Source organism: Nanorana parkeri, unplaced genomic scaffold (assembly GCF_000935625.1).
Source record: "Nanorana parkeri isolate BGI_ZX_2015 unplaced genomic scaffold, ASM93562v1 scaffold686, whole genome shotgun sequence".
NCBI classification, from domain to species: Eukaryota; Metazoa; Chordata; class Amphibia; order Anura; family Dicroglossidae; genus Nanorana; species Nanorana parkeri.
The window spans coordinates 86385-101278 of NW_017306954.1; the positions used below are offsets into that span (position 1 = coordinate 86385).

A 14894-nucleotide genomic window follows, 5' to 3' on the forward strand; every position below is an offset into this window, starting at 1 on the left:
CAGAGCCCCACCCCCGTCCCCCTGATATCAGTTGCCCCCTTCACATCAGAGCCCTGCCCATTTTAAAGGCAATTTGAAGATACCCCTGACAAATCCAGAAGGCACCCTGGTAGAGAATGACTGCTCTAGAGGTTGAGCAGTGAGCAATTTCTGCCGCTCGAAGAAGCTACCACTGACACCAATGATCTTTTCAGCTACCTGTAAGGCGTCCATTTTCCACCGACCACCAATGTTAGCGAGCGCTACAATTATTATTAGCTTCATAAATATTTTTCATATGTACTAAAATAATGTCATATAGAGCAGCCCTGGGCGTCCAATGTGCTAAGTGTGACGCGTTCCTAATGATTTTACCTATTCGTAGATCAACAACGTTCTGTTTACGCAAATGTCTTGTGATCTGTAGATATAAGAATTATCGGCAGGAGTTCCCTGAGACCTGAAACTTATTTCAAGGTAGAAAAGGTAATGGAGGAATTTGGTCTGTGACAGAAATACCGCTTTGTAATGTTGGTGTGGTGAAGCAAATGAAGCTGAGGGGGTGATGAAGCCTGAACGGCACACAGGGACCGATTTTTGTCATTATCTGCAACCTTGAAGCCAACCTCCGGTCTCTATCGGCATGCAATGTTCTTCAGCCCTAAGAGTCACTCATGACCAGCCGTAGTCACGTCTATTTCCCAGAGATGGCGGTCTGATTAGAGAGGCATTTCTTGTAGGGAGTGAAGGTCTGTTTTGAGCTGCGTGTCCACCATCATGCAGTAGAAGGGAATGTAAAGTGGAACACCAGCTTACCCACCCTCCAGGACCCCCCATTGGATGTATTTCTATCTTTTTTAATGATCCTTAGAATTTTTTTTGTTGTTGTTGTAGTTTTTATGCCTTTCTGATGGCGTCAAAATTCTTTTTAGCGGGAGGTTTCAGCAGCAGAGGCAGCGCTGTCAATCTAGAAAGCAGTGGGTAGGGCTAGTTTTGGTCAGGTGATGACTGACAAGTAGGGGCGTCCCGAGGGCTGGTGTCACCCGGAGCAGTTACTGGGTGACACCCCACCGTGACGTCACCGCGCACGTGTGCAATGAGGTCATCGCGCATGCGCGACAATCTTATTGATACCTGCCGGCGGCCATCTTGGTGATGGACGTCAGCAGAGAGGTGGGGACGGTCACCCTGCGGGATAAGGTATGCCGCCGGGTCCCCTCCTCTCTCTCGAAACTGTCCGGCGCTCGGTCCATGACCGAGTGCCGACTTTTTAGAGGGGGGTGACACTGAAATGACTGTCAGTAATTTTGGTGTCACCCGGGTGCGGCCCGTACCCCCCTGTGACGCCACTGCTGACAAGCTACAGTGGTGCCCATGCTACTAACAAAGCCCCCTCCAACATCTCCTCATCCCACTGTATTGCATGCAGACAAAGCCTACATGAGAGGGGAAACTTTGCTCTGTTTTCAGGAGCGGTGCAGTATTGTTGCCACACCGTCGCAGGAGACTGCATTAGGTGAAGAGAAAACTGCAGATGCAGCACATATTTTATTATAATGGGAGGCCAGCGTTGGACTTTGGGTGGCTTTTTCCCTTACCTGATCACCATAACTGTTGTGTGTGTTGTCGGGCCATAAACATTCATGCGGCCGCCAAATTTGCAGTGGGTCACATGACTTATGGTAAGAGAACCATGAGAGCTTCTTTCTTACACATGTGATCACTTCATTGCTCTATTCCCTTACTAGTTCCAGTCTGAGCGAGTCAAGCGCAGCAAACTTTCGGCCGCCCATACACTTTGCTTTTGACGAAATTGTGGTCACTTCCTTTTTATTGCAATCTTCTATGTCAAAAATGTGCAACGTGCTTGCGGTGACATTACTCGTTCATGGCAGCCCAAACTTGGCCGGTAAAAGGCACAAAACAAACGTGTGGTCAAAAAAACGCGGCTGAAAATGCTGCATCAACTTCTTTGCCGCATGAATGCGCCAACAATGTGTGTTCACGCATTGTGAAGTGTGGCCGGCGCCTTTCGGCGCTGGCCAGCCGATCCTCCGAGGTAGAATTTTAATTGATCAAGGAAATATCTGCACCTGACCGATCAATTTAAATGATCGTTTACAATAAATCGATCGTATTTTCAATCCATACTGTATGTGTTGCATCGCTCCGTATTTTATTTGATGATCTTGACGCTCTTACCTCGACCGGTCACATATCAGAGACGTCTATGACCACCTTTACCCTGCGACTGCCGCGGCGCAGCATGTGCTCAGATCAGACGTTATTGTTGTCTGCAGGATTCAGCCATGGAAGGGTTACGCCGCATGTTCTTGTGTTTATCTGGGATGTACACTTCTCTATCCCACACACATACACTTGTGCAGTGCGGGCAGCCATGTCTTGTGGGGGCTGATTCTCTTCCTGCCATGTAATTAGCACCCTGCTCCTCACACACTGACAGCCCCTTGGCATTGCCACAGAAACTGCACAGACAGACCCTATATTTGGGAATGGTGTGTTCCTCGGCACCAGCGGGCACATCGTGTGTGTGTGTCTTTGTCTCCGTTATGGATGCAACTTTCTGTGTGAGCGGCTCTGATTTATTGTTCCTTTGTGCTGGATTCATTCCCTCCTTTTATTACATTAAAATCTTTATTTGCTGCAAGGTAAAACCCTGAATTCCTTCTCTCTTCTGTATGTCAGTGTCACCGAATTCCCTTTATATAATATATATATATTATATAATATATGTATACATAAATCATCCAATGGGACCTCTCTGTATATCGGTGTATATAGGACGCAGTGTGCAGTATATAGATCTCATATACAAGGACTTCTCTCATCTGTATATCGGTGTATATAGATCTCATATATACAATTAGACTTCTCTGTATATCGGTGTATATAGGACGCAGTGTGCGGTGTATATAGATCTCATATATACAATAGGACTTCTCTACTCTGTATATCTGTGTGTATATAGGACGCAGTGTGCGGTGTATACAGATCTCATATATACAATAGGACTTCTCTGTATATCGGTGTATATAGGGTGCAGTGTGCGGTATATATAGATGTCATATATACAATAGGACTTCTCACTATCGGTGTATATGGATAACAGTTTGAACCCTAAAAAAGACCTTCATTTAGAATCGATGGGACTTCTTAGCAACCAGCAACTGTTGAGACAATAAACACATTGAAAATGGGTATGTAATGTACAACATAGCATATAGAGTAATTCGGTCATGGTGTATATATAGTGCACTGATCAGGAACAGAGTGCAGTGGTCAGGAGTATGCAATATGGTGCCCTTTTATATTGCAAGTCATTTAGAGGAAAAATACCCTGCTGTCAGAAGTCCGTTACAGGGAAAGCTTTCATGCCATTGGTGGACAGAAAGAGATGAAAATGCCCTCCCTGGTGGTGGGCTAGGGCAGACAAAAATGCCCCGCTGCCCCAGTATCGGTCATCAATGAGGAAACCCCCCCCCCCCTTACCATGTTCTCCCCAAGCTTTCCAACAATCCCACCTTCCCCACTGTTGATGGTAGGGCTGGCCATTCATTGTGAGGTTTAGCATATTATATTAATGGTCCATTTCCCCATCTCATAGAATTCTGATTGGCTGCAGTCCTTGTTTAGCTGAGATTTTTCATACTGGCTCCTTCCACAAAAGTCAATTAATAAAATAGACTTTTGTCGAATCCGGGGGGAAAGGCAGCGTGCTGTCCAAAATTCGACCAATGCATTGCCAGATATACTGGAGTACTATCCCCCACCACCCCTCGTTGATGGTCAATGAGGAACATTCCTTCCCTCAGCATTGGTGATCAGTGGGGTACAACTTACTACATGCAGCATTCTGCCCAACACTGCCGCAATAGATCCCATGAACCTAGACATGGCCCGGACCCATCAATGTTTGGAATTTTGTTCCGTATCTGGGGATTCTGGTGTATGGACATATGGGACACAATTGTGTGTATATTATAATTTATAGTTTATAGGGCACAATGTCCAGTGTAGGCCAGATGTACCTGAACAGAACATTGGATCCAGGTAATCAATGAACCTAAAACATCATGTAGATCCTAATGTTTTGAGCCATCTTTGTTCTCGATGACTGGAGATGTGGCCTGCTTGTTCCTAGGTCCTCCTGACTTATGAATTCTACTTGATTTGGTCTAACCTGGATTTATACCATTGGTCATTGTCGGGTGCCACATGTGACTTGAAGACTCATGTAGGTGTCTGACATGGACATTAGGCATGAATGCATTGAGCGTTCCCTCTTTGGTGTTCTTGTAGGCAGGCTGAAGGAGAGGAGGACACTGATTCATCGACTGTTTTTTTTTCTCTCAGAAGATACGTTTGATCCAGTTTGCTTTCTCCCTTGTGCTCCTTTTTTTTATTTTGCATAGTCGCCTCTTGTAGTCTGTACTCTATAGATTAGTCTATATAGTCTGGTCCTTCTGTAATGTCTTACTTTGCCTTGCAGCCGTCCCTTTTCCGCCCACGCGACGACTGACTATGAATGAGGTTTTTGTGGAAGGCCGTCCTCAGCTGGAAACGCTGAAGAATCACCTGATCAAGGAGGGGAGACTGGAGGAAGAGGTGGCTTTACGTATAATTCGAGAGGGAGCAGCCATTCTACGACAAGAGAAAACCATGCTTGAAGTGGAGGCCCCCATCACAGGCAAGTTGGCCACGTCTTCATTCACCTCTTGCTCAGACTGGTAGATCTAGTATCATCATTTGAACACAGGGTCCGTCAATGACGTTCATCAATGTAATGACTTGATATTATTTTAGTAGCACATCTCATGACCATTGAAGCATCTTATGGCAATTACCGCATTGTCTTATTATTTGACTAACACCTTTACAATAATGGAAGCAGCTTTCTCATGGTCATATAATCTCTGTTGGCCTGTATACATCAATAATAGTAAAGCCCAGATTTTGAAGCTACTCACTGTATTCAACCTGAACCCTTGCCACCTACTCCCAGCAAACCCTTTTGGGAGATCTTAACATTGGGATTCCGAGGGGGACTTTCCTGATCATGTGATTGGCTATCACTGCAGTCACGTGATTGGTGGCCTGTCCAACCGGCTTTCAATCATAGTCTGTTATTTGGAGCTGTTAGTGACAACTTGGTCCGTGTGCTGGGAGTGCGCTAGTGATCATGCCCTCAGTACAGATTAGTGGGATAGCTAAAGTATATATCCCCACAGCTGGTGTTAAAGGCCACCTGTTGGGGTGACGCACATATGTGTTACGCCAGCGGGACGGTGTTGAGATGAACGGTTGGTGCCTCGAAATGAGAGAAACAGGTGGTGGGTGTCATGCCAAAACCAGACAGGAGAATGCAAAGTCACCAGCGTTTCAAGTAAATGCGTATCATGTACACCAGGGCTCAGAATGTCAGGTCCTGAGCTACTAGCCAGGCCTTCAAAGTTACTCGCCACCAGTTGCCTTGCCCTGCCCTGGAATGATAGAACACCAGGACAGGGTACAGCCCGGGCTTCAAGGGGTTAATAAGCGGGTAGGCACCCTGTATGGTCCTGTACAGTTCCGGAAATGGCTGACGTACTTGGGTTTAGCTCTAATAACAGCTTAATCACACGGACAGAATCGTCCCCGCTCACCTGTTACGTCCCACCGCAGCCACCTGGCACTCTCTCGCCTCCACTACTCACCTACTACATTGATCCCGGACAGCACAGGACCAAGTAGCCAATTACCGCCCGCCTCTTATTAGAGGGCCCAGTCAGCGTCTTGAGTGATTGGCGCGGGAAAAAAGAGGTTTCTGATTGGCGACTGGAGTGAAAGGGAATGCTATGATTGGCTACGGGAGTAGCTCCGCTGTCCGTGGCATGTGACCTAAATATGGAAGTGGTTATGAACGCTACGATGGAACCATTGCAGAGAACTCAGGATGGCGAGCCACTGGGCGCGGATGTTCTATCATTCGAACATCGGACCTTAGTAAAGATGGCTGCTGTCATCCAGCCACCTTTAACATGGGAAGGTGCACTGCTGTGGGCGGCAGCATACGGGTAAGCCATCTGGGATGCCTCCAGGAGTTGGGTATTCGGTCCATGATCGAGTGCATGACTCAATTACTTCATTTCCACTCGCCCCCATGCAAATTGCAAGGGGGCGAGTGGAAATTTTTGAGGCCTGATACACATTTGTTGTGGAGACAGCGTCACGTGAGACAGTACCGACATTTGGGTCTTGCATGGACCATCGATAATGGCACTATTGTCTTGAGAAAGGAACCCTGCAAGGCCCCAAAACATTGGTATTCTTTGACTCCTATGAGGCTGTCTTCACATTTACTTGGAGCGTTGGAGACTTTGTGTCTTCCTACAACAGTAATAGAATCTGCAAGCAAGCATGTCTACCTGATCATGAGTAATATGTAGGTGTCATACTGCACTCCTTACCGGTTTAGGATGTTCCTTGAAATCCTGGTGGGTGCTCGTAGTGAACACGGATGGGGCCGTGAAGATATACAAGTTATAAAAGGATGTCACTAGCACAATATTTAAGTGAGATCAACAAAAGTCCATTTATTAATGGAGTACAGTCATTCCAGTTCAAGCCGCACAGGGTCCCCTTCACCAGGCTCAGAATGGCTTTGTGTCTTCCTGCAACAGTGCTAGAATCTGCAAGCAAACGTGTCTATTGGATCAAGAGGGCGTCCTTCCTGGCCATGACTTTTTGCCGTTTCACATTTCCTAGAACATAAAGTAAAAGCAAGCGATGAAGAACTAACAAGAAGCTTCCAGCACTGAAATAAACAAATGAGATACAAACCCAGCAGTATAGTTTCCTAATGTATAGCACATTCGGTCTCTTAGTCAAAGACCTAAGAACATGTCTGACACCTTGCATGCTTTTTTCCCCCCTCTTGCAGTGTGTGGAGATATCCACGGGCAGTTCTTTGACCTCATGAAGCTGTTTGAGGTTGGCGGTTCTCCTCACACCACACGCTACCTCTTCTTGGGGGACTACGTGGACCGAGGATACTTCAGTATAGAGGTCAGTGAAATGTAGAGCACCATGAAGTGTGCCGCAGACCTAATTTATCTAAAGGAAAACCTGTTCATGTCAGTCCTAGAAGCCAAGATAAAGTCCAAATACCCATTGCACTCAGAACTGCTGTTCCATCAGTGAAGAAATGGGTGCTGTGGATGGCAACCGCCAAAATATATAGCTACAGAGATGGACACCGGCACTCCAAGGCAAGTCAAGTACGCCTATTTATTCACGTACATGTTGCAAAGCAAGAACACTAGGTGCATTGTTTCGTGGTCTCACAGGATCCCCTTCATCAGGCAAACAAGTTGTGAGATATCGAAACGTTGCACCTAGTGCTCTTGCTTTGCAACATGTACGTGAATAAATAGGTGTACTTGACTTGCCCTGGAGTGCCGGTGTCCATCTCTGTAGTCCTAGAAGCCAGTCACGTTCTTTCTTTTATTTTTCAAATAATGTCCTGGAAGAATCGGCTTTGTTTCCTCAGACTCTTTGGGTTCATCTTCTATACAAGACAATGTCTGCATGTGTGTAAGTAGCTGACTTCTAAACAATTGTTATTGATTCTGTCTCCCATCAGTGTGTGCTTTACCTCTGGAGCCTGAAAATGATTCACCCCAAAACCCTGTTTCTCCTGCGAGGGAACCATGAGTGCCGACACTTAACAGAGTATTTCACCTTCAAGCAAGAATGTGAGTATGGAAGGCACTACGCCTCTGTGTCTTGTCATCTGTGCTCTGTGTCACCAAAGATAATGTTTGGGGGTAACTTCTTAAAGAACTCTGGGTAAACAGAAAACTTAGCCTTCTAGTCGTGCTTTCTCCACAATGCAAGGGTTAAGTGCTTGTTTTGCTTAAAGGAGAACTATGGGGTCAGGTCTTTTCCCCATAGTTCTCCTTAGGGTAACGGGAGGACACAAACTAGCGTCCTCCCGTCACCCTAGGCTACAGCTTGCGGTATACTGAGATGCCGCAGCCGGAGCGGATCCCGACATCGATGTCGAGATCCGCCCAGCTGCGCGAGTGACAGCTGGCTCTGCCTATCTAGAGGCAGAGCCAGCTGTACCCGCCCCCTCCCTGTCCGATCCGCCAGTCAGCGCTGGCAGATCGGAGCTGGGAGGGGGGAATCCAGTCCCTCCCCTGTCACGGCAGAGAGCCGTGACAGGATCGAGAGGTGAGCGAACGCCGGTATATGTTCGCTCACCTCCCGATCTACTGAGCCGACCTGTGACAGTCTCATTGTCACAGGTCGGCTAGAACTATGAGGTGAGTGAAAAGCACTCGCCTCATAGTTCTCCTTTTTAAGGCCCCATTCACACCAGGGTGGTTCGGTCATGTGGATTTTTCCACGCTGAAACGCGTACATGAACAATTCCATACATTCCTATGGGGACCGTTCATGCAAGGGAGGGGATCTGCGCGATCCAAACCGCCTGCCGCCCAAAATGCTCCCTGAGCTACTTTTGTTAAGCCGATCAGCGCGTTTTCCATATAGATTTCAATGAAAACACGCTGATCAGCTAGTTTTGGGCGTTTTTAATTGCGTTGCAGTGCTGACAGCTGAACGCCCTTTCAAAAATCGCACTGTAACGCTACTACTGCCCTAGTGTGAATGGGGCCTATGGGTCTCAAATAAAGCTGTATTACTCACCTGATCCTCAGGCCCTCCGGCTTCCTTGCTAGACCAATCCCTGCAGCCTCTTCTCAGTGTTCTGGGAGTCTATGGACCGCTGACCTCATCACGTCTAATACAGGTCCATTAACTTGCATTAGATGTGAGGACGCCTGTGGGACAATAGCTGGAATGCAGAGGGAGAGGTGAGTGCTGACTGCCGTAGGACTGAGCATCAGGTAAGTATATTTGCTTTATCTGAGCCCCCTAAACAAAACAAGCAGCACATGGGTAGCCCCACCGTAAGGGTAAGTGTTTTTTTAACTTTACCTAGAGTTCTTCTTTAAAGCAAACCAGCTAAACCAAAACAAATTGCATTATATAAATGAGCTACGTATAATACGTTCAATGACTGATATGAGGGTATAAATATCATATGTGGGGTTTTTTAGGAGGGCTGTAGGGAGCACACATGTGGAAGCATTCGTTTGTGAAGGGGCTGTAATAGAATTTAGACTTTAATATCACTGTAACCTAACCCACCCTCCTCCTCCACAGCTATATACTTACATGACTTTGCCCTCTGGTGTTTGTTTACATCCAGCGCCACAAGTCTCACTCTCCTGGCAGCTCCTGCCCATTACAGCTGCATAGACCTCCATAGGACCATCTACATATGTCTCTAGCCTTGGAGCCCAGCCCCATAGAAGTCCACGGGGACCCTAATGCACAGGAGTGGCCAGGACAGTGTGACTTTAGGTGCTGGATGTAAACAAATGCTGGAGGCCACGGTTGTCTGTTTGAGGTAAGCCTGCATCTGTGGAGGGAAGGGGGTGGGCCAGTTTAGGTTTAATGGGGCAAAAAGGATAAGAATTTTCTTTCATAGATGCCTCAGCTGTGCACCTTAATTATTGGGTTTTGTGGTCTACCTGAAGTAGTACAGATACTCCTCACTTAACGACCGAGTTCCGTTCTAATGACCAGGTCGTCAAGCGAGGAATAGAGGAAATGGGCTCCAACATATACGGTACAGTGTACAATACTGAGCGTTCAGAGAGCTGGTCGTAAGTCTAACTGGTCGATTACTTGGGTTTGCATACTATAAATACCCAAGTTCTTGCACAGTGTACAATACTGACCGGTCGGAGGGCTAGTCGCAAATATGAATGGTCGATTACTTAGGTTTGCGTACAATAAATACTAGGGCTGCGGAAATTAACGATTAATTTCTCGATTTAATTGTTAAACTTTTTGATTGATTAAAATTATTTTGATCGCTAATGAAAACACTCACCTCTCTGCCGGCTTCCGGGAGTCCCGTCGGAGATCCGGTGACCTCACAGACATCAACGTCACCAGACTCCTCCCCCCATCCCCAAGTGGCTCCGTCGGCTAACGAAGGGAAGGGGGGAGGAGTCCGGTGACTTCGATGTCCGTGACGTCACCGGACTCCTCCCCCCTTCCCTTCGTTAGCCGACGGAGCCACTTGGGCCGGTGAGTTTGCCCAAGAAACTTTCTACGAGAGCGCCAGCCAAGGCATTGGCCTATACACATACAGCACAGCAATGAAGTAATAAAATGAACTAGGATCACACTAATCCAGCACGTTATTATTCTGAGTTGCCCCACTTAAGCGGCGGCCTTATTGAGTGGGGCACGTGAGATTATTAACGTGCTGGATTAGTGTGATCCTCGTTCATTGTATTACTTCATTGCTGTGCTGTATGTGTATAGGCCAATGTAGTTGGATCTGTATGTGCGTTATAATTAATCAATGAATCAACATTTTTTTTAATCGAACACAAAATTTTGAATCAGTACCAGCCCTAATAAATACCCAAGTTCTTGTTCTGGTCATCAGTCCGAACGGTCGTTAAGTGAGGAGTAGCTGTATACATTTTTGCCAAGACTTTAATTTGCAAGCGTCCGATTAGGTAGAAAATCCATATTTTCCTGGAATTTTGTGCAGCTCAATTTTTACCTAATTTGTACCACCCCAAATATTTACAGGCAGTCCCCGAGTTACAAACATCCAACTTACATACGACCCCTACTTACAAACGGAGGCTATTACTGTACAGCATGGGGTCCCAGGCTGCCGCCAAAGTGTACCGCGCAGCATTTCAGTCGTTGTAATGCTACCGCGCTCCAGCCAACGAGGAGTGCCCGCCGTTTTGGGTTTGGTTCATAGTGCTGTACGTACATTACAGGAAGTTTGCTCTTGTTAGACGTGCAGATGACGGGGTGCCCGCCTCTTCTTCCAGGTCACTGTGAGGTTTTTACTGCTGTCTGTATCCTCATTAGAAAGATTTTATCTCACTTCCTGTCCTTGAGACAACAGGAAGTGAGAGGAAATCTACCCCTAGGAAGGGGAATTCACTCTTGTAAGAGTTATCATGGGGAAAAAGGTGTCTCCACTGAAGCTTTATCACCAATCCTTGTTTACAATCTTCAAAATCCAATTGTCACAGGGACAGAAAGTGAGGTGAAATCTTCTGAACAGGGGCACACACAGCAAAACAAACGTTACAGGGGGTAAACCCTTCCCTATGCTATCCAAAACTTTTTTGGACTGGAGTTACACTTAAAAAATGTACCTGTTCCATCTTACATACAAATTCAACTTAAGAACAAACCTACAGAACCTATCTTGTTGGTAACCCGGGATTACAAAATATAACTGAAAACGTCTGGAGGGGACGCAGTGCGATGGTGGGGACGCAGTGCGATGGTTATTTGGTTTTTGTTACACAGCAGAATGGCAAAGTTTGTGTTTTTAATGTAAGAACTTTCTCCCTCTTTCAACATGACGTTAGTACACACACAGGAAACAAGATCCGTTTGCGTAAATTGTTAGTGTCACATAAAGATAAGATCAAGTTAGGTAATTTCAACAGAAGTTGGCACAGTGACAACATTTTCACAGGTTTGCAATTGCTAAAATCCCATATGGCATTGTGCTAATTTATGTGAGAGCATCCAACGTATTTTTATGGGACCATGTGTTTTTTTTTTAACGATTTATTTCTTCTTATGGGAAGGGGGGGGGATGCTCATAGGAAGTGCTAATGATGTCACAGATGACTATATATCTATAGAAATAAAATTTTATTACAAATATATATACATTAAAAACACGGGGGAATTTATCAAAATCTAGTGCAGGTGCCCATGGCAACCAATCAGCTTCTCTCTTCAGTTTGTTCAGTTAAGATTTGAACATAAAAGAGAGAAGCTGATTGGTTGCCCTGCACAGCTGTTGCTCCAGATTTAGTCTACTCCAGTTTTGATAAATCCCCCTCAATGTGTCCTTCATGATGTGTGAACAGTCTAATATAGACCAACTACTAAGCACATGGCAGAGTTGATGATCCCTTGGTAGTCTAATTCCAGTCCCAATTATGATCTTCAAGATTTACTGTATATCAAACAGCTATATCCGTCATGCGGAGCTGGTTATTCTCAACGCGTTACGCTGATAATCACGTCCTCCAGGGAATGTCGTTCACATGAGAGGTCATCATGAAGCACAAATACCCCACGAGCGGACGTCCAAACTGGCCTGTAATGGGACCACAGTTGGGGGTAGTGTCCAAACCAGAAACCGGCACTGGAACCGCTCCAAAATGTCTTGCAATACATGACTACACGTATCTGTTGGAGGGGGACGCCTGTCGACGAGGGACACGTGTGTGTGTGTGTGTGTGTGTGTGGGGGGGGAGGGGACCCTCGTCACAAATTACATTATGCCACTTCCCTTTTTTTTAAAAATACTTAGTTTATTGTCACACAATTCTGAGTACAGTATTGCATAGCATCGTGTCTGATAACAACATTGTAATATTCATGGGGTCAATGAAATATTCATCGCGACAGAGAACAGCATAGCAATACTTGTGGGGCAATGAAATATTCCTCCGACATTACAACCAGAACATTCTCAACATATTAACTTATACAGCTTGTCTCGTATAAAATTACCTTCAAATTATATATTGTAAAATATAGAGAAAACCCCGGCTCATCCCCGAGTGGGACCCATCAACTTGTTAGACCAAACCTGTCCTTGTGGTCCGCACCTGCGGGTTAGCCCTTCTCCTCCGAGTAAGGGATGACCCGATGCAAAAGCCGCTTTTGCAGCTTGTCTAATGGTACGCATGCTACCAACAGTCACTTCCCCTTTAAAGCTGTAAAGAGGACACAGATGGAATGCATATATGAGAGCTGTCATACCTGCCAGCATATTTGTATTTCCTACCCATCCAGTTCTGGGAATGACACCGCTCATCTCTGCCTGAGGAGACCTGATTTTTCTGTACGTAACTTAAGTAATAGTTACAGGTCTTGTCCCTTCCCCAACCTGTGACTAGACAGTGAAAGCAGGAGAAGGAGACCGATGAGCTCGCCTCCCTGTCATTTTGCTCTCTCCCCCTCATTAGTACGTTCCCTGTCAGCACATGGACTTGCTGGCTCCATGTGCTGCTTCTCTTTCTGTCAGTTTTAGCTCTGCTGTACAAGGGGTCGCAAGTGTCACCTTTAGGTGCTAACATTAAGGAATAATTACGCTGGTTGACCGAAATTCGAGCAGCGTGTGACCAGTCAGCACCCCTCCATTCAACAAAAGGGGACAGTCCGAAAAAATCGGCTGAACAGTGACTGCAACCACTGTTGTGGTGATCTGACTGTGGCTCACCGGCTGCTGTCAGAATACAATAGCCTGGTGGGGGTGTTGCACCATCTGTTATCTTAGGGTTGCATGTTATGAGAATAGTTCCCCAGCTTTCATACACTTTCCACGTTATATAAGTTTTGATATTTCTACGTGGACTCTCTTGCAGCTGAGTCTGCATTCAGTCTTCCTCTCCATGTGAATCGTATCTTCCTCACAGGGCTGTAGCAAACAGAAACTAAAAATGTTTTCATTAGTTTCGTCAAACGAAACAAATTTGTATGCTATTTTGGATTTGGAGAGCAGCGCATTCTGCGCATGCGCGCCGCCATCCAGCGGGCAGTGCGTGGCGTTGTATAACGCACCCGTCTGTTGGAGGGGACAATTTTCTGTTCCTGCCTCGGGCGCAAAAGGAGCTGGCTACGGCTCTGCTTCCTCTCATACCTGTTCCTGGTTGTCATCTATCCTTATGTGCATATGTTTATCTCTCCATATGTCTAGCTACTAAGGCTGGGTTCACACCTAGGCGTATCGAATATGCGCGTTTGTCGCGCGTTTCGTGGTAAAAAAACTCGTGACAATCACGCGTTTCCGAGGGCTACTTGGCTGTATCCCAATGGAAACGCGTGAAAAAAACGCCCCAAGGAAGCTCCTGTACTTCTTTGGGCGTAGGGTGCTTTGTAGCGCGTTCATACGGCCTGTAATACGCCCAGGTGTGAACCATACCCATAGGAAATAATGGGATTTCGGTGTTTGAGCGTTTTGCAGAGCGTAGGAACGCGGTACAAAACACCCAGGTGTGAACCGGGCCTTAGGCTCCATTCACATATAGCGTTTGCGTTTCCCGCACAGCTTTCCGCGCGGAAGACCCTGTGGGACGAAAACACCAACATTTTTTAATCCCCACGGTCCCCGCAATGTTTGCGCCAGTAGAGGAATGTATTCTCTGTTTAGGGCGTATCGGTACAGCCAAATACGTGCAAATGGAGCCTCAGACACACACGGCTTCAAAATGTCTGATATCTGATTGTTCTGCAACAATGTTACACTGTTTATATATTCTCTTCTACTATATATAACTGCACTCCATTCTTGTCCCGCTCTGGAGCTAATGCTGCCACCTTCACATGCTGCGCACTTAATCCCTCTCCCTCCTGTTGCTCTTTGTAGCAGGAGTCCAATCTGTTGCACAATGTCCATCTGTGTAGCTGAGATCCAGCTGCTTTCAGTACGAAGCACATGTCGGCCTTTCCCCGTCTGTTTAGTCTGCCGCAGCCGCTGTCCACCTCTGTGCTTCCTTCTGCAACTTCTACACTTTGAGTTGGCTGCGGCAATACTTTCACCATCCGTTCATCAGCTGACCAATTTTAAAGAGGTAGTAGTGTCTGCATTAGGGACATATGACATTTATTATACCCATAGCACATAGGTCATTTTACAGTATCTGTGTATTTATCTCAGTGCTCAACCCCGGGCAAGGAATCTGTTTTACTTCCTTGTGAAGCAAGATGTACACACCTAGGTTTGCCATTCTCAGAGTCCCTCACTATCACCTTTGTTTTTTTTTATTTTT

The 14894-nt window shown here is 46.2% G+C and overlaps 1 protein-coding gene across 1 annotated transcript in view; it reads left to right on the forward strand.

The window, feature by feature from the left end:
- PPP3CC (protein phosphatase 3 catalytic subunit gamma) overlaps nt 1–14894 on the forward strand; it is a 75061-nt gene that overhangs the window by 32989 nt on the left and 27178 nt on the right. Inside the window, exons 2-4 of the mRNA XM_018563691.1 lie at nt 4490–4687; nt 6920–7044; nt 7622–7733. Of these exons, the coding sequence (XP_018419193.1) occupies nt 4490–4687; nt 6920–7044; nt 7622–7733 (435 nt within the window). The remainder of the gene's footprint in view (nt 1–4489; nt 4688–6919; nt 7045–7621; nt 7734–14894) is intronic.